We start from the raw sequence: 23,051 nt of genomic DNA on the forward strand, positions 1-23,051 counted from the left end.
GTCCCCTTACGCCACGCCCCTCCGTCGCCGCAGCCTCCCTGGTGGGCGCCACGACGCTGGTGCTGAGCGAGAGCGAGGTGCCGCCACTGCTGCTGAGCGAGCTGGGCGGCGACCTCTACAACGGCTGGGAGGAGTTCGTCGGCCGCCACGAGGAAACGCTGGCACACTCCGGGTACAACTTCACCGCGATCCTGGGTAGGCGATGGCTCTTGTTGTTGTTGTTGCTGTAGTAGTAGTGGTAGTAGTAGTAGTAGTAGTAGTAGTAGTAGTAGTAGTAGAAATAGTTGCTGCAGAAGTAGTTGTAGTAGTAGTAGCAGTAGAAGTAGTAGTAGTAGTAGTAGTAGTAGTAGTAGTAGCAGCAGCAGCAGCAGCAATAGCAGCAGCAGCGGCAGCAGTAGTAGTAGTAGTAGTAGTAGTAGTAGTAGTAGTAGTAGTAGTAGTAGTAGTAGTAGTAGTAGTAGTAGTAGGAGGAGGAGGAGGAGGAGGAGGAGGAGGAGGAGGAGGAGGAGGAGGAGGAGTCAAAGGCTCTTCGTCTCATCATCTCCCTTCCTCCTATCAGAAGACTCTAAATTTCGCCGCCATGTTGCATCTCTTTCTATCTTCTATCGATATTTTCACGCTGACTGCTCTTCTGAACTTGCTAACTGCATGCATCTGGCCCCTCCTGCGGCCTCGCTGCACGCGACTTTCTACTCTTGCTCATTCCCATACTATCCAAATCACTTATGCAAGAGTTAACCAGCATCTTCATTCTTTTATCTCCTCCGCCGATAAACTGGAACAGCCTTCCTTCGTCTGTATTGCCTCCTGCCTACGACTTGACCTCTTTCAAGAGGAGAGTATCGCGACGACACCACCTGAAATTGACTTCTCTTCTGGCCTCTCGCTCTTTCTTTTTCGTCGGAGCACCCTCTAGCGTCTTTATATTTTTTTGGTCACTTTTTGTTTTTCGACCTTGGTGTAAATAAAAGTGAATCATTAGTATAGTCCTTCTTGGGACGCCTTCCATGAACCAGTCGGGTGAGACTCGCCAGGACCCCCACGCAAGCAACTAGCGTTCTTGTGTCTTGGCAGGAAGGTTGTTAGTCTCCGGACAAAGTTTCTGCCGCTCACCCTTTACATGCCCCCGCCTGGCCTTCCGGAGCCACGCAGCCTTCCTCCTCCAGGAGGAGGAAAGCTGCTTGGCTCCGGAAGCCTGAGGGAAGGAGGAGTCCTCCTTCCCTCAGGCTCCTCCCCTACTTTCCTCGCGGCCGTTCACTCCTTTCCCGTCGCCTTCACTTCATAGCCTTAGCTTCTCAGAATAATGGAATAAAAAGATTGCGATCAGTAGAAAGTAATACAAACAAAGAAGACTGAGTTTATTTTTTCCCGTTAGTTAGAAAGACTCCCTGGGTCACGGCCAACTCAGTACAAAGATGCGCTTTTCTTTTTTTCTCCATCACACTAGCGATATGTAAATATAGACAAAATGATAATGCAACACACACACACACACACACACACACACACAGACACACACATTAATGAGCCTTGCTCTAATCGGGAGGGTACCTGCTGGTGATTGCGAGTCCAACTCAAGATCAGGCCGTGGTGGTGAAATACACCGCACCGGTAGCTCGGTTCTGCGCTGTTAGGATTCGGCCTGGGGCAGGCGGAGGTTCGAGCCCCGCTCAGGCCGATATTCTCCGCTAACAGTGAGTGGTTACTGTCCTCCCTTGAACAAGGAGGATGGAGTGTGTGGTGTGTGAAGGTTCCGGCAGCATATTCCCAATCTCTCTATAAGTATGTAGTCCCCTAGTGAAGACGCTCGACTGTAGCTTCGAAACTAACTACACGGTGTTCTGGAAAATATTCTCATTGCGATTCCCACTCAAATTTACTCTGTGTTAATCCATTTAACTAACCCTAACCTAACCTAATCTAACGTAATCTGTACTGCTCAAGAGCTGGCGCCACATACCTGTACAGAGAAGGGAAATACCTCTTCCCCCGGCAGTGCCCAGAGATCGACAATGAGGCTTGCTCTGACGGGAGGGTACTGGCTGACGATGACGAGTCCAGCTCGTGGTCAGGCCGTGGTGAATTACACACACACACACACACACACACACACACACACACACACACACATGGCTCCGGTAGCTCAGTTCTGCGCGGTCAGGCTCCGGGCTGGCAGGCGGAGGTTCGAGCCCCGCTCAGGCAGAGTTCTTTCCACAAACAAGGAGCGGATTCTGTCCCCCTTGAGCAAGGGGGATGGGGTGTGTGGTGCATGGAGGTCCCGGCAGTACCCAAAGATACATTATAACGAGCCATGCTCTACCAGGAGGGTACTGGCTGACGAAGACGAGCCCTGCTCGTGATCAAGCAGTGGTGATTTACACACACACACACACACACACACACACACACACACATGAAGTCATCTTGATAGCGTCTGGGCCCAACATGACAAGACTTTCACCACTTTCTGTCTGCCTGTCTGCCTGTCTGCCTCCGCGCCTCCAGACTAGTGGCTCCCCGTCCTGCGAGGCGAGCCGCGGCGGGAGGCAACACAAGCTCGTTAGATCAATTTTCTCGACGGCCTCGCTGCCTGCCTGCCTGTCTGCCTGCCTGCTTGCCTGCCTGCCTGCCTGCCTGTGTCTCTGTCTGTCTGTCTATCTATCTCTCTCTCTGTCTGCCTGTCTGCCTGCCTGCCTACCTGTCTGCCTGCCTGCCTGCCTGTCTGTCTGTCTGTCTGCTTGGGACACAATGGTATGAGTGCTTGATGGATGGAAGAAAACCAACCGAAAATGAAGTTAACGTGATTTCCCAAAGAATTCATCCTCTTCCTCCTCCTCCTCCGTCTCCTCCTCCTCCTCCTCCTCGTTCTCCTTCTCCTCCTTTCGTCATCTTCTTCCTTCCTTTCTGTCTTTCATTTGTTTCCTCCCTCCTCCTTCCTTCAGGCTCAGGCTCCTCCTCCTTCTCCTCATTCTTCTGTAATCTTTTCCCCTCCTCTCTGACCTTCATTCCTTCCTCTACTCTTCCTCCTCCTCCTCCTCCTCCTCCTTTCCCCGCCGCCCTAGCTTTCCAGAATGAAGAAAAAAGACAAAAAAAAGAAGATATTGCGATCGATAAGAAAGAGTACACAAAAGGAGACTGAGTTCGAAAGTTTTGTTGGTTGATTTTGTTGTTTAGGAAGGCGCGGAACTTGTCATGAGAAGGAGTTAGTTATGAGTTACTGAGTTAGTTAGTTAGTTGATATTCTAGTTTGCTAATATCCCTATGTTTTGTGTGTTAGGATATGTTAGGTCGTAGGATCATAGAGGTTAAGAGAAGGACCTCGTTAGTTAGTGTCCTGAAGTCCTCGTGTGTTTTCCTTGTGTGTTGAGTTTCTGTCGTCTTTGTGTTGTCTTGTGTTGTGTTCTGTGTGTTGTTCAGGAAAATGAAGGCCGCAGGAGTTATCGTATAGGTTAAGAGAAGGACCTCGTTAGCTAGTGTCCTGAAGTCCTCGTGTGTTGTCCTTGTGTTCCTTGTGTGTTGAGTTTCTGTTGTCTTTATGTTGCTTTGTGTTCCATGTGTTAGTTAAAGCATGAAAGGCCGCAGGAGTTATCGTGCAGGCTAAGAGAAGGACCTCGTTACTAGTGTCCTGAAGTCCTTGTGTGTTGTCCTTGTGTTCCTTGTTTGTTGGGTTCCTGTAGTGCTTGTGTTGCCTTGTGTGTTGTATAGGAAAAGAGAGGCCACAGGAGTTATCGTACGGGTTAAGAGTAGGATTTTCCGTGTTATCCTTCAGTGTTATCCTTGTGCAGAAAAGCAGGAGGTAGTGTAGAGGTTCGTGGAAGGTCTTTGCTGGCTTGTTTCCCGGTTATCCTGGCGTGTTATCCTTGTGAATCATCCTGCTGTGTTATCCCTGTGTGTCATCCCTGCTGTGTTATCCCTGTGTGTCATCCCTGCTGTGTTATCCCTGTGTGTCATCCCTGCTGTGTTATCCCTGTGTGTCATCCCTACTGTGTTATCCCTGTGTTGGTCGGTACGCAGGGCAGCACGGCGTGGGCGAGAGGCGGCGGTGATACGCAGTTGTCCACCAGCTTAAAGGGAACAGTGGAGTCCACTTCCTCTCGCTCCTCGTTACTCCTCCCTACCCTCTCCCCTCCTTCTCTTCCCTTCCTCTCCCTCCCTCCCTTCCTCCCTCCCTTACGTTCCCCGCGACCCAAGCAAGCACTGCACGTCACCACAATATTCTCTCTCTCTCTCTCCTTTTCTCACGTTCTTCTCGTCTCCCTCACTCCCTTCCCATTCCTTTTCCACTCTCTCTCTCTCTCTCTCTCTCTCTCTCTCTCTCTCTCTCTCTCTCTCTCTCTCTCTCTCTCTCTCTCTCTCTCTCTCTCTCTCTCTCTCTCTCTCTCTCTCTCTCTCACCAAAGGCACAGAGACAAGCGAGGCGAACTTTGTAAATTTTGTTCCGAGTTTCTGTGTGAAATTACCAAAGAAAATATTGTTCGGAAAAAAGAAAGTAAGAAAGTTGAACACGTGAGGCAAAAACCGAGACTTGACTGTGTGTGTGTGTGTGTGTGTGTGTGTGTGTGTGTGTGTGTGTGTGTGTGTGTGTGTGTGTGTGTTGCTTTGTTTTCTACTTGTGTTTGTGTTGAGTAAGTGTTTTTCTTCTCTTCATCTTGTTCTCTTCTCTCGTTTTCTTCCTATTCTAATCCTTCTTTATATGATTCTTCTTCTTCTTCTTCTTCTTCTTCTTCCTTCTCCTCCTGCTCCTTCCGTTCCTTTTCATTCTAATTTTCCATTTTATCATGTTTATTTTTCATTTTTCTTCTTTTCCTCCTTCTACATGCAATACATATGTAAACTCATCACACACACACACACGCACACACGCACGGCCATGAGCATCAGGTGTAGATTAGAAGGGTTGCCTCAGAGCTCGGCGGGAGGAGGAGGAGGAGGAGGAGGAGGAAGTGCCTGATCAATAAGTCGACCCCCGCCCTCCAAGTCCATCCCTCCTCCTCCTCTTCCTCCTCCTCCTCCCCCTCTCCCTCCTCATTTTATCCCTTCCCCTCTCGCCTGTCCACTCTTTTTTTTTTCCCTTTCCCTCGTCTGGTCTCGTTTGCCTCCTTCCTCCTCTTCCTCTTCCCTTCTTCTTTTCCTTCTTTTTCTTCTATTTATTTTTCTCCTTCTTCTTCGTCTTCTTCTTCTTCCTTTTCCTCATCCTTTTCTCCCTCTTTTTCTTCTCCCTCTCCTCCTTCTCTTTTTCCTCCTCCATCAATTATTTCTATTGGTCTTACGTAATTCATTTGCTCATCTCTCATTGCGTCTTTCTTTTTCCTTTACCCCTCCTTCTCCTCCGCCTCCTCCTCCTTCTTTTCTCCTCCTCTACCTCCTCCATGGGCCAAGACGCACGGCAGAGGAGCGTGAATGGCACCCACACGGCCTCAGCTTGTCTAACCCACCTCCGTAGCAGTCCACGTGACCCTGGAGGACAAGCGCGCGGGGCCAAGGCCAACCCGAAATAGTTTTCCGCGCATGCCACACCACAAAGAAGAAAGAACGCAACATTGGTCCCCGACAGACGAGATCGGCGCGGTGACACGGGCCAGCACACACACGGCAGCTCCTGAATACTAGGCTACCTTAGCCACAGTGTTCGCGGCGGAGACCACTGAGCCTGTCCCGGGGCACTGCTCCGCCCGGGGGTCACGCCACCCCGAGACACTGACTCAAGTGGAAGCAGGTTGCAAACACGTGCCTCGACATCCTCCACACGAACAAGTGGACAGAACCCGTAGACTTATTTCCGGGGTTATTGAAAGAACTTGAGCAGCAAATACTTGAGCCACTCACCAGCGCAGGGATGGCCCGAAGGGAATGCAGTTGGGGGGGGGTAAGGTAAACTATGACCAACTCAGTCATTTTATGACCAACTCCAAACTGGCGAGCGAAGCGAGCCATTTCAACAGGGGTTTTAAAACTCACCTTTTTTAGGGGCATTTTTAAGGCCTAAGTAGGGACATTTATGAGTCTCAGATGCTTTTCATTTGCATTTAAGAGTATAATAATTTTGGTCATGGCCCATGACCAAAATTATTATACTCTTAAATGCAAATGAAAAGCATCTGAGACTCATAATGTCCCTTAGGCCTTTAAAATGCCTAAAATGAGTTTTAAATGATGCATGGAAGGATTTGGAGGATCACCCAAACATAGCCAGCGCTAACCCTGCAGGAGGCTGGTTCAAGAGTGATGATACTGAGCCAGTATACAGTTCCGAATAACGCAGTCGGGCCATCCATGCTCCTGATCCCTCCCGCCTGTGGCCATTCCTGCCTAAAAAAAAAAAAAAAAAAACAAAAAAAAACCCTCAAATTTTTGACCAACTCACTAGGACTTTTTGACCAACTCCGACCAAACATTGGGGGGGGGGTGACCCCCCACCCCACCCCCACCCCGCTCGGGCCATCCCTGCACCAGCGTACTTGACAGGTCGTTACAAATGAACACGGCTTCCGGAGACTGGACACTAACGAACGTAACACCTCTTCCCTTCCCGATGCTGAGCGTTGCCGTGAACGACAGGCCCAGCAGCTTGACACCAGTGGCAGACAAACTCCACGAAAGAATTACCTGATACAGTTTCTAGAAGACAGCAACATGACTTCCGACACTCACCACGCTTTCGGGAAGAAGCGCTCCTGATTTTAAGCAATGTAAATGGCTGCTTCCAAAAAGGTATATATGGAAACTAGGATAACCACATCCCTAGCCATGTCATATATCTGGACTTCCAGAACGCTTTAGACAATGTACCTCATGAGTGACTTAAGAAACGTAGGTCAGCGGCTGTAGGAATTGCCTGACTGCGTGGATAAGAGATTCGCTCAACAGTAGAACACAACGATTGTTACTCAACGGGCAGGCTTCTGAGTGGCTCCCTGTCAATAGCGAAGTACCCCGAGGGGCTGTGCTGGGACTAGTACTATTTATTACATGTATCATATTCTCCCTTTCAAAAATCGCTGACGAAACATAAGCGTATGCAAAGGCCATCACGACAGTCGAATCCAAAATAATTAAAAAGGACCTTGACCGAATTATTCAGAGGTCTGAAAAGTAGCACACGTCCCTTAATCTTGACAACTGTAAAGGTTTCTTCTTGCAGTAAAGGAAGCAGTTCATGGGCACAGAAACAGAAGAAAGAAAAACCGCTGAGCGGTGCTTCCGTGCAGATGAAAGTGTCCGAATGGAGTGTCAGTTCGGCTGGAGAGGAGCCTTGATACTCCTCTCTGGAAAGAGTTCTAGTCAGAGGAAGGTGGTAATGCAGACACAGGAAGGATCTTCCAGAGCTTACCAGCGAAAAGTCTGAAAAAAAATGCTGCTTAAATATTGCAAGGGATGTGGATGACACAGGGATATGAACTAGAGTAGAAAGTTGTTCATCGGGACCGCCGGATGGGTGGAGGCATGCACTAATCAAGTAATGCATTTTGGTTCCAGAAATAGTAGCCATACATAAAACACGCGTGGGAGGCCTCTGTGGCTTGTACATAAGGACTCAGCTCTCGGGGTCACCATCAGCAGTGACCTGAAATAGGCAAAGCTCTGCACCTCTGCCTGTAACAAAAACTAATACTATGTTCGGGCCACCAGCCGATGGAACAACTTTCCTGCAGTAGTCAACGCGAAAACAATCGCATAACTCCGTCCAAAATCCCACTGAGCGTTGCTTCATTGCGAGCGGAGCAAGGGTCGCACCACTCATGGCAGGCCGTGGCTGTGCCCCCCCGCAGGTGACTGGCGCGCCTCATGTGTAGATAGAAAATTTAATCCCGGAAGCCAACGAGATTGCTGTTGCCTGTTCTTCCATGTTTCCAAGTTTCATCCTACTTCCTATTCTTTTGTTGAAATGCCGCCTGCCCCTCTACTTCCCTTACATTTCCGCCTCTCTCTCTCTCTCTCTCTCTCTCTCTCTCTCTCTCTCTCTCTCTCTCTCTCTCTCTCTCTCTCTCTCTCTCTCTCTCTCTCTCTCTCTCTCTCTCTCTCTCTTTACTCTTCTTCATCCTTCCCTTTCCTCTCATTCGCTCCCTCTTTTCCATGCTCCTCCTCCTCCTCTTCTTACATAAGAACATAAGAACGTAAGGAGTCTGCAAGAGGCCGGTTGGCCTATACAAGGCAGCTCCTGTACACTCAACCCCACCTAATCTCACCATCCATGGCTTTATCTAACCTCTTCTTGAATGTATCTATGGTATTGGCACCCACAACATGGCTCCCAAGCCTGTTCCATTCGTCCACCACTCTATTAGTGAACCAATTCTTGCCTATGTCTTTGTTGAATCTGAATTTGTCTAACTTAAAACCATTTCCACGCGTCCTACCTGGCTCTTTCACTCTCAAAATTTTATTGACATCCCCTTTATTAAATCCCTTCATCCATTTATAAACTTCGATCAAGTCTCCTCGCACCCTTCGCCTTTCTAGAGAGTGTAGATTTAACTGCTTTAGCCTGTCTTCATAAGGCAAGTTCCTCACCCCCTGAATCATCTTCGTCATCCTCCTCTGTACAGATTCTAACATCTTGATATCCATTCTATAATAGGGGGACCAGAACTGAACTGCATAATCGAGATGAGGTCGAACTAGTCCTCTTCCTCCTCCTCCTCTTTCCCCTTCTCCTCTTTCCCTCTCCATCTTCCCGTAATCTCTCTCCCTCTCTCCCTTGATAGCCTTTCCCTTCTCTCCTTTCTTCGTTATTCCTCCATTTCTCATCCTCATCTTTCTCCTCCTCCTCCTCCTCCTCCTCCTCCTCCTCCTCCTCCTCCTCCTCCTCCTCTTCCTCCTCCGTCTACTTCTTCCCTCTTCCTCCTCCTTTTCCTCCTCCTCTTCCTGCTTGCTGATGACACCAAGGTGGGTGGAAAGGCCCTCACAAAGACCGACTGTGAAATCATTCAGAAAGACCTCAATCACATTATCGAATGGTCGGAAAAATGGCAAATGTCCTTTAAAGTTGACAAATGCAAAGTCATGCACATTGGGTCCCAAAATAGTAACCACACATACATCATGAATGGGAAACCTCTGCAGGCGATGCAGGAGAGAAAGGATCTTGGAGTCACTATCAGCAGTGACCTGAAACACGCGAATCACTCTAAAAAAGCATACAACAAAGCCAACACTATGCTCGGGTTCATAGCGAGGAGCTTCGAGTGTAAAACACCAGACGTGATGCTATCCTTGTAAAATTCCATGGTAAGACCTCACCTCGAGTATGCAGTACAGTTCTAGTCTCCTAATTACAGAAAGGACATTAATTTACTGGAAAGGATTCAACGACGCGCCACGAAGATGATTCCAACCTTAAGGGCTCAACCGTACGAGGAACGACTCTAGCGACTCAATTTCTTTACATTGGAGAAAAGACGCCTACGAGGGGATATGATTCAAGTCTTCAAGTACCTGAAAAAGTTCAATAACGTCGATTATTCCAAATTCTTTGAACCGCAAACCAACTCAAGAACTAGAAATAACGGTTTACCCATTCAGTCGAGTCGATGTAACACAGACATTGGAAGGAGTTTCTTTTCAAACCGAGTCATCCGCCACTGGAACAATCTTCCCTCAGAAGTAGTAAATGCGAATACCATCAACTCCTTCGAATATAGAATCGACCGTCATTTCGCTGCGTCGGGAGTAAACTGAATAACGAGGTGCTTTCATCTGCTCCTCAAGCCCCAAGTGGCGGTCAAGCAGATTAAATCACCAAAGCGGGCGACCTCGTAATGAGCCAATAGGCTCTCTGTTGCCTGCATTTCCATGTTTCCATGTTTCTATGTTTCTCCGTCTCCTTCTCTTCCTCATCTTTCTCTTTGTCCTTCCTCCTTCCTCCTTTCTCCCCTCCTTCCACCTCCACCACCACCTCCTCCTCCTCCTCCTCCGTCACCTCATCGACAACGTTTTTTTTTTAATAATTCTAAAAAAAAAAAAATCATAAAAATCATACAAGTGATAATAAAAAAAAAGAATAATAAAGGAAGGAGACACAACTACGACGCCACGGGAGGAGGAAGAGGAGGAGGAGGAGGAGGGAGGGCGCGGATTGCAACGTGACCGAGCAAGGGGAGGGAAGGAAGGGCTGGTAGGAAGGGGAGTGAGGAGAGCCGAGGGGAGAAGATGGATGGGAGGGGAGGAGAGGGGAGGGGAGGCGAGGGAAGGGAAGGAGAGGCGAGGGAAAGGAAGGGTAGGGGAGGGTGAGGAGGAAGAGGAGAGGAGGGGAGGGAATAGCAAGGGGAAGGAGCGGAGAAAGGGGAGGCGAAGGGAAGAAGGGAGGGGAGAGCGGGGAGGTGGGAGGGACGGAGATGAAGGGGAAAGTGAGGGGAGGGTAGGAAAGGGAAGGAAGAAGAGGCAAGGAAAGCAAGGGGAGGGAAGGGGAGGGTGGGGAGGAAGGGGAGGTGAGGGGAGGGAAGGGAAGGGAAGGGGAAGGGGAAAGCGAAGGGAGACGAGGGGAGGAAAGGGAGGGCGGGGAGGTGAGGGGAGGGCGGGTAGGTGAGGGGAGGAAGGTGAGGTGAGAGGAGGGCGTCGCTGTTTGCCTTCGGGCCGACCTTGCTGTGTTGCCTCGGCGCGATCTGGCTTTATGCTGCTCAAAGGTCCACGAGGTGTCCCCTTTTATTAATTAGGTTGAGTTGGGTCAGGATTGGGTTGGGCTAGGTTAGGTCAGGATAGGGTTGGGTTAGGACTAGGTTGAGTTACGATTTTGCTGGGTTAGGATTGGGTAGGTTAGTGTTGGGTTGGGTTAGGATTGGGTTAGGATTGGGTTGGGTTAGTACTGGGTTGGGTTACGATTGGGTTGGGTTAGGATTGGGTTAGTATTGGGTTGGGTTAGGATTGGGTTGGGTTAGGATTGGGTTGGGTTAGTATTAAATTGGGTTAGGATTGGGTTGGGTTAGTATTAGATTGGGTTAGGATTGGGTTGGGTTAGTATTGGGTTGGGTTAGGATTGGGTTGGGTTAGTATTAAATTGGGTTAGGATTGGGTTGGGTTAGGATTGGGTTGGGTTAGTATTGGGTTGGGTTAGTATTGGGTTGGGTTAGGATTGGGTTGGGTTAGTATTGGGTTAGGTTAGTATTGGGTTGGGTAAGGATTGGGTTGGGTTAGTATTGGGTTGGGTTAGTATTGGGTTGGGTTAGGATTGGGTTGGGTTAGGATTGGGTTGGGTTTGGGTTGGGTTAGGACTTGGTTAGGATTGGGTTGGGTTAGGATTGGGCTGGGTTAGTATTGGGATGGGTTAGGATTGGGTTGGGTTATGATTGGGTTTTATTAGGATTGGGATAGGATTCGGCTGGGTTAGTATTGGGTTGAGTTAGGTCAGGATTGGGTTGGGTCAGGATTGGGTAGGATTAGGATGGGTTAGGATTGGGTTGGACTGGTTAGGTCAGGATTGGGTTAGGATTGGTTTGGGTCAGAGCTGGGTTAGGTCAGGATTGAGTTGGGGTAGGATTGGGTTGGGTTAGGAGTGGGTTGGATTAGGTTGGATTGAGTTGGGTTGGGTTGGGTCCTTCTTCGTTTGTTTGGTTTGGTTCGGTCAGCTTAGTTAGCCACCCATGTACTAACGGGAAAGGATGCAAAACAATCGGCGGACAAATACATGTTCTCAAAAAGGCTCCTCCTGCCAAGAAAATAAGGAAAACGCTAGAGGCGGCGGGGGAGTGGTCGTGCCCCTCAAGGATTCTATTGAAGGCGGTATCGAACCCTCCTTGCCCCGGATTCTCCCGACTGGTTGGCTTGCCTCACGCGATAACCTTTCACGTTCTGGTTTAGATCTGTCAATATTTTCTTCCTTGTTTACAACTCAGCTTCCCCCCACATATTACGACACCAGGATCCGCCCTTCGGAGATTATCAACATAAGGATGAGCTTAAGTAGGAAGTCGCGCGCAGCCAGGCCGCGGGAGGGGTGGAGGCGTGCAGTCGGCAGGTTCAGAAAAGCTCAGAAAAGGTTAGAAAAGCAGTGAAGATAAAATCGCGAAAAAAAAAAGAAAAGCAACACTGCAGCTATTGTATTTCCTCCTTAAGTTTTCGTACGTAACACACTCTGGCTCAAGCATTAATCATCAACTCTCCTCCTCTGACTGACAGTCTTCTACCTCTCAAATTCCGCAGCAATGTTGCCTCTTTATCTTTTATCGATTTGTTCACGCTGATTGCTCTTCTGAACTTGCTAACTGCATGCCCCCCCCCCCCTCCCGCGGCCCCTCTGAACACGACTTTCTACTCTAGATCATTCCTATACTGTCCAAATCCCTTATGCAAGAGTTAACCAGACTCTTCACTCTTTCATCCCTCATGCTTATAAACTCTGGAACAACCTTCCTTCATCAGTATTTCCTCCTGCCTACGACTTGAACTCTTTCAAGAGGAGAGTATCAGGACACCTCTCCTCCCGAAATTGACCTCTTTTTCGGCCGCTCGTCTTAACTCTTTTTGTAGCAGTGATTTGCGGGCTTTTTTTTCATAATACTTTTTTCCCCCTTCAGCTATTTCTTTTACACCTTGGCAGCGCAGGAGTGAACGGTCCCTGGAGTGTTCTTGTCCTGGGCCGTGTTCTGAAACGTTTTCAGTCCTCAACAATTATTTCCAGAGTTCACAAAGGAGATTCGTCGGGTTCTCGTGGGTGTTTTTTTCATGTTTATGGTACATAACCCTTGTCAAACTATTACTAGGTCCATAAAACTACCCATGGAAATACCCACAACCTATACGAAAGCCTTACGAAACGTGGGTGTAAGTCCCCAAATGTATGAGAATACGAGGCCAGCTTTCAGGGTCCGCGCTCGCCGTGTCATGGTGTGGACGGTGGTTACGACAGAACGCTCTGTGTTCGCTGTGTGTGCTTCAGGGAAGCGAGTTGAGTCCTTGTCTGGTAATGGACTCATGGTATACACAAAAGACGTGTTCGAGGTAATGGAGAATAATTTGATTGGCTCTGCAGATGATGCCGCTCTCCTGTCCATCATTCCTTCTGGTTTGCGCCAGTCCGTCTCTAAATTATTGAACAGAGATTTGTCTAATATTTCTAGTTGACGACAAAAGTTGGATATGAAGTTTAAGCCAATGAAGACGAAAACACGCCCACCAATCGGCCTCGCTCCCCCACATCAGGTCACGGCACGCTGTTTCTCCGGACAGACAGTTCACGGAGACGACGGTTCTCGGCGCATCTGCCGCTCAGAAACTTGGAAGAACCGTAAATACACTCCAAGTGTTTGCTGACAACTTCACGCCCGGCGGGTGTTTTGTTTCCTACTTCCCGCCCTTCTGGCTTCCTGCCGCAGGACGTCACTCGGCAATAAGCGACACGGATTTCCTGACAGCTAATTTTGTGCCCCGGAAATGTGACATCTGGTCCTGAACATCGACGTGCATGTATTAAAAGAATCCGGTTAATGCACCTGATCCTCTGCCGGCCAGCGTCCCACGGGAACTTGTCCTGCGGCCAGCCAGGAGTTCCTCAGCACAACACCGTCACCGCTGCGGCCTGGTAGGTGTTGCTCATCCTCCTTAGGAGTTTTTTTTCCCCAAGAGTGGTTCGGCTCTGCAGCTCTCTGCCTCTTGATACATGCAAGGCAGAGAGTGTTAGCACACACAGGTCGAAAGTGCATGACTTCGTCTATACCGCAGCAGTAACATTTTAACATATAATAATTAAACCTCACTCTGCATTACTCTCATATATATATATATATATATATATATATATATATATATATATATATATATATATATATATATATATATATATATATATATATATATATATTAAATCTAAGTTGTTGTTACTTAAATTTTCGGCAGATATTTCTCTTGCTTCATCAGATCAGTTAAACAGATACAATCTGTTAATCACCAATTTTATACCTCGGACCCGTTATTCTTAAATCTCTCTCTCGGGTGTGTCGAGGTGGCCGCCTTCAGGACATGTAGTACTGATACTCTTCGGCTCTTCCTGGTGTACTGTGTTCAGCAACGGTAACAATGATGATGTTCCCGGGAAAAAAAACTAAACGAAACTGTTCAGGAATGTACTCACCGCCGCACGTCAGGACCCCTTGCGCCTCCTTCACCAACCTGTCGAGAGTGTACCAAAAATTAATGACATTGATTAATAATTATAATAACAACAATAATAATAATAATAATAATAATAATAATAATAATAATAATAATAATAATAATAATAATAATAATAATAATAATGAGTGAAGGAGGAGGATGGAAGCACGGGTGTGTTTGAGATGAGTTTATTCTCGACTACATAGTTTCGCTTTCGCTTCTTTTGGCGAACTGAGGTGACTCAGGTGTCATCCCGCTATACGTATACAGGACACATGTGATGTCTTAAAGGCTTTGTTTTCTTTATTGGGTTATATAATTTCAGTTTATCTGTGATCGCTGTTTTTGTCGGCCCAGTACAACGAAGTCGCCAGGTCGATGCAATCAAACCGGCCGCGCGTTGTTGATTGCCCCGACCTGCCCACCGCCTCCCCTGTGTCCCGCCCCGCCCAGGCCACGGTCCGCCCCGCTACACACACACACACACACACACACACACAAACACAAACATACACATATATGCATGATTTTTTTTTCTCCTTTTTCTTCTTCCAAAAATCTGCACACCCCAATCTCAAAACAATGCCATCTCACTTGCCGCAGCTGGAAACAAATATTCAGCCATCCTATTCAGTATTAACACCTCACACGTCCCCCGTGACGGAGTGGAGAGTGACGGGCGGTCTGGTCCGTGCACGCCCTTGTCTCTGTCGGCCAGCAGTCCTCAGGTCTCGGCGCCTCAGTTCGCCTGTTGGAAATGTCTCTCGTAGAAATTGTTGGGATTTTCATAGACTGCTTTGTGATGCTGCTGATAGTTTTACACGGCTTCTGCATCTCAAACGGAAAAATTACCCAGGCAACCCGGTTTATCTTCTCTGTGGCCTTGGAAAATAGTTGCATTGGGAACCCGATACGTTTAATAATACTGACCTAGGCATCGTCCTGTGGCCTGTGTATATCCTACTTTTGAGAGTAACATCGACACCTCCTCCACACACTGACTGGCTGACCCGCTACACGTTACACCCTCACCCCCTCCACACACTGACTGGCTGACCCGCTACACGTAACACCCTCACCCCCTCCACACACTGACTGGCTGACCCGCTACACGTAACACCCTCACCCCCTCCACACACTGACTGGCTGACCCGCTACACGTAACACCCTCACCCCCTCCACACACTGACTGGCTGACCCGCTACACGTAACACCCTCACCCCCTCCACACACTGACTGGCTGACCCGCTACACGTAACACTCTCACCCCCTTCACACACTGACTGGCTGACCCGCTACACGTAACACCCTCACCCCCTCCACACACTGACTGGCTGACCCACACGTAACACCTCACCCCTCCACACACTGACTGGCTGACCCGCTACACGTAACACCCTCACCCCTCCACACACTGACTGGCTGACCCACTACACGTAACACCCTCACCCCTCCACACACTGACTGGCTGACCCGCTACACGTAACACCCTCACCCCTCCACACTGACTGGCTGACCCGCTACACGTAACACCTCACCCCCTCACACACTGACTGGCTGACCACACGTAACACTCTCACCCCTCCACACACTGACTGGCTGACCCACAACACGTAACACCTCACCCCTCCACACACTGACTGGCTGACCCACTACAACACCTCACCCCTCCACACTGACTGGCTGACCCACAACACGTAACACCCCTCCACACACTGACTGGCTGACCCACAACACGTAACACCCCTCCACACACTGACTGGCTGACCCACAACACGTAACACCCCTCCACACACTGACTGGCTGACCCACAACACGTAACACCCCTCCACACACTGACTGGCTGACCCACAACACAAGTAACACCCCTCCACACTACACAACACCCTCACCCCATCCACACACTGACTGGCTGACCCACAACACAAGTAACACCCCTCCACACTACACAACACCCTCACCCCTCCACACACTGACTGTCTGGCTCACTACACACGCTCCCAGTAAGGACCAGTTCACACTGTACCGACTCTGGGCCACGACAACCCAGCGACTCAGGGTACACGAGGCCTTGGGTGTGAAATGTTGATGTTAATTAAAAGGTCGCACATGGTCGGAAAGAGGTCTAGAAACGATCGCCGGATGCTGAGTCGGCACAGTGTAAAGGGGGCCTAAAAGTCGCTGGGTTGTCGTGGCCCAGAGTCGGCACAGTGTAAAGGGGGCCTAAAAGTCGCTGGGTTGACGTGGCCCTGAATCGGGACAGTGTGAAGGAGACCTAACAGATATCCTCCTTTCCAGACGCCATCGAGCAGGAGATCCTGACGCTGGTGGACACGCTCACCGTCCTGGACACGTGGTACAAAGCGAGGCCCTTCTACGTGAGGCCCTACCCGCAGCACTACCCCGGCGAGGACCACAGGAGGTATAGCTAGTGAAGGTATCGGGGGGTAAGAACAGGACGCCTATTCCCTATCTACTGGTATGTGGCGCTCTCTCATAAACAGGGGAGGATCAGTATTCTCAGACGTCTCGGTGCCTCTGTACGACGGTTTGAAGACTCTAGTATACATGTAAGTTGTTTGGATTTCCATGGACTGTTTTGTGATGTTTCTGATAGTTTATATGGTTTCTGCACCTTAAACGGCAAAAACACACATAAAGACCCGGTTGATCTTCTTGTAATGGGAACCCGATATATACGTTAAGGAATATGGACCCAGGTTACGTTCGGTTAGGTTAGCTCAGGTTAGGTTAGGTTACCTAACCTAACCTGAGCTAACCTAACCGACCTCTTTACAGGTATGTGATCACCCTAACCGTTAGGGTGATCACATACCTGTAAAGAGGTCGGGAATATGCCTCCGGGACTCCCTCAGACTTCTTGCACTATTACTTCTCTTTCCACGTTAGCCTCGAAGATAAGCTTCTTAACTTGGCCCATATTATCCAACATTTCAGGACTCACACACGCACATTTGATGAGGCTTTCGTAGATGTTGTGTTAGCGTTTCCATGGGTAGTTTAATGGGCCTAGTGATAATTTGACAAGGCTTCTGCAGCTTCATCCAACCTCTGCGAAGATAAGCTCCCTAGCATGGCCCATTTCCTCAAACATTTCGGGCTCACACACGCACATTTGACAAGGCTTTCGTAGGGGTCGTGATAGCGTTTTCATGGGTAGTTTTATGGGCCTGGTGATAGATTAACAAGGCTTCTACAACTTCATACAACCTTTACGAAGATAAGCTCCCTAACCTGGCTCCCATTCTAAAACATTTCGGACTCACATACCCACATTTGACAAGGCCTTGGTAGAGGTTATGGTAGCATTTCCATGGAAGGTGTTTTGAGCCTTGTCAAGCCCGAAGCACGCCCGCCCCTCTTGTCAAATGTGTGTGTTTCGCCGCTAAAACATTTAGCTTCCTCCTTTCCCTTTCCTTCCTCCTCTCCTGTGTTGAAGCCTTGTCATATATGTGTGCTTGGGCTCTGAAACGTTTTAGAATATGACCCTAAGCCTCTTCCCCCTCCTCCTTCCCCTCTTGTGCTGAAGCCTTGTGCCTTGTCAAATATGTGTGCTTAGGCGCCGAAACGTTCAAGAAAATGACCCTTAGCTTCATATTATCAAACTCTTCGAAGCCTAAGTCCATCTATTTCAAAAGGCTCTCGCAGAAGTTGTTGTCGGGGTTTCCGTTGGTGGTGTCCTGAGCATGGCGGTAGGTTTGTAAGGCTTCTACGCCGTAAAGTTGAAAATCACTCATGACAACTCGACGTAGCTCTTCTCTGGCCTTGAAAAACGTTCGTAACAAGATGCACAAACGTTTGGTAATACGAGTGTTAGTCTAAAGAGGCTTTCGCCATTCCGAGGTCACTACGTTTGCCAGGGTCGCCGGGCGGAGTGTAGCACAGCCCGGCGTCCTTGTGTATCCCTGGAAGCCCTTATTGACCTGACATGATTACCGGCCTCAGGTAGGGGCAGGTGCGTGCTGTCTTATTGGTGTATTGATCACGCGCTGCCATAAGGTTACTCCGGTGCTGCGCCGTGATGTAATGTGGACGCGGTGTCTCGTGTGCTGGTGGCCACGTGCTGACGCCGTGCTCGCCGCCAGTGTGTGGAGAATGTTCTACGGGCCTCCACAGCCACGGATTATAGTGTGTGGCCAGCTTCATCACAGGCGCCATGTTATCAAAAAAGTCACGCGAAATTGAAATTTATGTTGCTGCAATAGTGTTTTTTGTGCTTCAGGTATTCAAGTGCCTTCACAGGATCCCGGGGTATTGCTGGGAGGACTTCGTGTCGAGCGAGCGACTACATACGTGATGAAACTGAATTGAGCCTGTTACAAGCTTAGGTCGTGAACGCCAACTCTGGCTATATGGGCTGTCTACGTCAGAGCCGCCACTTAAGATTTGCCGGACTATAGTGGCACGCCTACCGGACGTCGATCCTGCTCACAGGGTAGTTTTTGTACGAGACAACCCTGAGTTTTGGAGACCAAGGGGACGCCCACGTAACTCGTGGCTGGGTCAAGCCGGTCGATCCTGCCCGGAGGGACTTGGGATGGACAGGACAGCTGCGTGGGGGCTTGCTCCGGGAGACCGTCGGAAGTGGAGGCGGCGATTGAGTGAAGCGACACGCCTCCTGGCGTATGCTCCCCGGTATATACTTCTTCGAGCTCCTGACCAAACCTAGAGCACAATAAACACTATCATTTCAGCATTACTATGAATTTCGAGACTTTTTTGGCATCAACACGGCGCCTGTGATGAAGCCGGCCAAACTCTCCTATTCCATGGCTCTGGGTAAAACTCTTGCCCTTGTACTGCTCCGTCTTTTTCTCAGGGCGACGCGAGGAAAATCACGAGATAGAAAAAAGGCTGTACGATCCCCTTTTTTTTTTTTTTTTTTTTTTTTTTATGTTGTTGCCTATTGCGCCGGTAGGCATCTTCCCGGTGGGGCCTGATGGTAGGCCCTTATTCTACCCCGCCTTTTTCTAATGGCGTGGAGTCTGTCAGGGGCAGCACAAGACAAATATAAGGCTGTATGATCCTTATGGTAGAACTTTTGCCCTTGTACTACCCAGTCATTTTCTTAATTAAAGCGAGGAGGCAGCCAGGGGCATGTATTTACAAGCTAGAAAAAAGACTGTCCGATCCTCGTGTAACGTTTCCTTTGTGCGAGGAGGCAGTCAGGGGGATCACAAGAGAGAAAATAAAAGTCCACACCACGCTGATCCTACAAGCAATGTCTTGAGGAGCCCAAAAGAGCTGTCCACGTTGGTCAACTGACTTCACGATCTCCTCTTGAAAGGGTTCAAGTCCTGAGGAGGAGGATATACCGAGGAGGGGAGGCCTACGATTGAAAGGAATGAACGAATTAAGGGTCATATTCTTCAACATTTCGGTGCCCGAGCACACACATTTGACAAGGCTTTCGTAGATTTCTTGGGTGTTTCCATAGGGACTTATATAACCCTGAAGGTTACCTTTCTTCTCTACCATGAACCTAAGATAACACTCAAGAAAACCCAATTAATCTCCTTTTCGACCTTTGGAAAGAGTTGATATGAGATGTGGAAGCGTCTGAGAATACCGACTTAAGCCACTAGTAAACTCTTGGATTGGGAAGTTTGGCAGCATAGGGATGAGGTTTGATAGAATGTGCGGTGCAATAAGGCGTGGGAGGGGTGGAGGCAGGCAGTTATTGAGTTCAAAGGAGCGGATACCGTGAAAACAGCAATAAAAGATGGCAGGCGATAACACAGCAGCGGAATTTAAGGGGATAGAAGACAGTCTTTAACACGAAGCAAGCAGTTAGCAGTTAGTAAGATAGTTGTGCGCCATGAGGCCGTGGGAGGGGTGGAGGCAGGCAGGTAGTGAGTTCAAAGGAGCGGATACCGTGAAAACAGTAACAAAAGATGGCAGGCGATAACACAGCAGCGGAAAATAAAGGGATAGATGACACTTATTAAGACGAGGGGAACTTATAAACTGATGAAGGGGTGCGCTCAATAATGCAACATCGCTCTCTCTACAAGCTCTGGTGTGGGTTGATGCGTGGCCGACAACTGCGTGCTCTATAATAACGTAACGCCACTCTTTCCTTAAGCTCTGGTGTGGGTTGACGTGTGGTTGACAACTGCGCGCTCTATAATAACGTAACGCCACTCTCTCTACAAGTTCTGTGGTGTGGGTTGACGTGTGACTGACAACTGCGCGCTCTATAATAACGTAACGCCACTCTCTCTACAAGTTCTGTGGTGTGGGTTGACGTGTGGTTGACAACTTCGTGCTCTGTTATATGAAGTGCGAAAAATATGAACTTGAGGAAACAAAAGGAGAGCCGTTGTAACCTCTTTGGGGGATATCATGTGGAGTTTGAAGCTTCATAAATCGTGTCTTAACATACAACCTTGTCACGCTCCTTTCTCCATTAGCTTTCTGGTGTGAGTTGACGTGGGTGACAACTTTGTGGTCTGTAATGTGTAGTACGAAAAATGTATACTTCAGGAAACAAAGGAGAGCCGTTGTAATCTTTCGAGGGAGATCATGTGGAATTAGAAACTTGATATGTGGGGTCGTATTAAAAGACATATCGCACCCCAAGAACACATATTTGACAAGGCTTTCGTGGGAGTTGTGGGCATTTCCAGGGGTAGTTTTATGACCCTGGTGGTAGTTTGACCCTTCCTCTGAACCGTGAGCCTGAAGAAACTCTCATTAGAACCCGACTGACCCCTTCTTTGACCTTTAGAAATAGCTGATGTAAGGAGCGGAAGTGTCTTATAATACCACCCCACATAGGCTGGTATTATAAGACTCACTCGCTTCTTACATCAGCTATATCTAAAGGTCAAAGAGGGGATCAGTCGGGTTCTAATGAGTGTTTCTTTAGATTCACGGTACAGAAGAAGGGTCAGACTACCACCAGGGTCATAAAATTACTCCTGGAAATGTCCTAAGCTCCTATGAAAGCCTTGTCAAATATGTGTTCTTGGGAGGCGAAATGTTTAGTAATACGGCCCGTGGTGTCTTAACTTACTGCTGGCTGATTTTTGAACGTCGCATTAGGGCCAGTTTTACAGTCCAGTACAGCAAGTTTGTAAGCTCCCCATTTTAAACGTCGCATTAGGGCCAGTTTTACAGTCCAGTACAGCAAGTTTGTAAGCTCCCCATTTTAAACGTCGCATTAGGGCCAGTTTTACAGTCCGGTACAGCAAGTTTGTAAGCTTCCCATTTTAAACGTCGCATTAGGGCCAGTTTTACAGTCCAGTACAGCAAGTTTGTAAGCTCCCCATTTTAAACATCGCATTAGGGCCAGTTTTACAGTCCAGTACAGCAAGTTTGTAAGCTCCCCATTTTAAACATCGCATTAGGGCCAGTTTTACAGTCCGGTACAGCAAGTTTGTAAGCTCCCCATTTTAAACATCGCATTAGGGCCAGTTTTACAGTCCGGTACAGCAAGTTTGTAAGCTCCCCATTTTAAACATCGCATTAGGGCCAGTTTTACAGTCCAGTACAGCAAGTTTGTAAGCTCCCATTTTGAACGTCGCATTAGGGCCAGTTTACAGTCCGGTACAGCAAGTTTGTAAGCTCCCATTTTAAACATCGCATCAGGGCCAGTTTTACAGTCCGGTACAGCAAGTTTGTAAGCTCCCCATTTTAAACGTCGCATTAGGGCCAGTTTTACAGTCCGGTACAGCAAGTTTGTAAGCTCCCATTTTAAACGTCACATTAGGGCCAGTTTACAGTCCGGTACAGCAAGTTTGTAAGCTCCCCATTTTAAACGTCGCATTAGGGCCAGTTTACAGTCCGGTACAGCAAGTTTGTAAGCTCCCCATTTTAAACGTCGCATTAGGGCCAGTTTTACAGTCCAGTACAGCAAGTTTGTAAGCTCCCCATTTTAAACATCGCATTAGGGCCAGTTTTACAGTCCGGTACAGCAAGTTTGTAAGCTCCCCATTTTAAACGTCACATTAGGGCCAGTTTTACAGTCCAGTACAGCAAGTTTGTAAGCTCCCCATTTTAAACATCGCATTAGGGCCAGTTTTACAGTCCGGTACAGCAAGTTTGTAAGCTCCCCATTTTAAACGTCACATTAGGGCCAGTTTTACAGTCCGGTACAGCAAGTTTGTAAGCTCCCCATTTTAAACGTCGCATTAGGGCCAGTTTTACAGTCCGGTACAGCAAGTTTGTAAGCTCCCCATTTTAAACATCGCATTAGGGCCAGTTTTACAGTCCAGTACAGCAAGTTTGTAAGCTCCCCATTTTGAACGTCGCATTAGGGCCAGTTTTACAGTCCGGTACAGCAAGTTTGTAAGCTCCCCATTTTAAACATCGCATCAGGGCCAGTTTTACAGTCCGGTACAGCAAGTTTGTAAGCTCCCCATTTTAAACGTCGCATTAGGGCCAGTTTTACAGTCCGGTACAGCAAGTTTGTAAGCTCCCCATTTTAAACGTCACATTAGGGCCAGTTTTACAGTCCGGTACAGCAAGTTTGTAAGCTCCCCATTTTAAACATCGCATCAGGGCCAGTTTACAGTCCGGTACAGCAAGTTTGTAAGCTCCCCATTTTAAACGTCGCATTAGGGCCAGTTTACAGTCCAGTACAGCAAGTTTGTAAGCTCCCCATTTTAAACGTCGCATTAGGGCCAGTTTACAGTCCAGTACAGCAAGTTTGTAAGCTCCCCATTTTAAACATCGCATTAGGGCCAGTTTTACAGTCCGGTACAGCAAGTTTGTAAGCTCCCCATTTTAAACGTCACATTAGGGCCAGTTTTACAGTCCAGTACAGCAAGTTTGTAAGCTCCCCATTTTAAACATCGCATCAGGGCCAGTTTTACAGTCCGGTACAGCAAGTTTGTAAGCTCCCCATTTTAAACGTCGCATTAGGGCCAGTTTTACAGTCCGGTACAGCAAGTTTGTAAGCTCCCCATTTTAAACGTCACATTAGGGCCAGTTTTACAGTCC

General features: G+C 48.4%; 1 protein-coding gene across 1 annotated transcript in view; it reads left to right on the forward strand.

The window, feature by feature from the left end:
* Window positions 1–23,051, forward strand: part of LOC127008523 (N-acetylated-alpha-linked acidic dipeptidase 2-like) — a 57,559-nt gene that overhangs the window by 28,224 nt on the left and 6,284 nt on the right. The window contains exons 9-10 of the mRNA XM_050880687.1: window positions 34–195; window positions 16,383–16,506. Coding sequence (XP_050736644.1) covers window positions 34–195; window positions 16,383–16,506 — 286 coding nt within the window. The remainder of the gene's footprint in view (window positions 1–33; window positions 196–16,382; window positions 16,507–23,051) is intronic.

Source organism: Eriocheir sinensis, chromosome 38, assembly GCF_024679095.1.
Source record: "Eriocheir sinensis breed Jianghai 21 chromosome 38, ASM2467909v1, whole genome shotgun sequence".
Lineage (NCBI taxonomy): Eukaryota > Metazoa > Arthropoda > Malacostraca > Decapoda > Varunidae > Eriocheir > Eriocheir sinensis.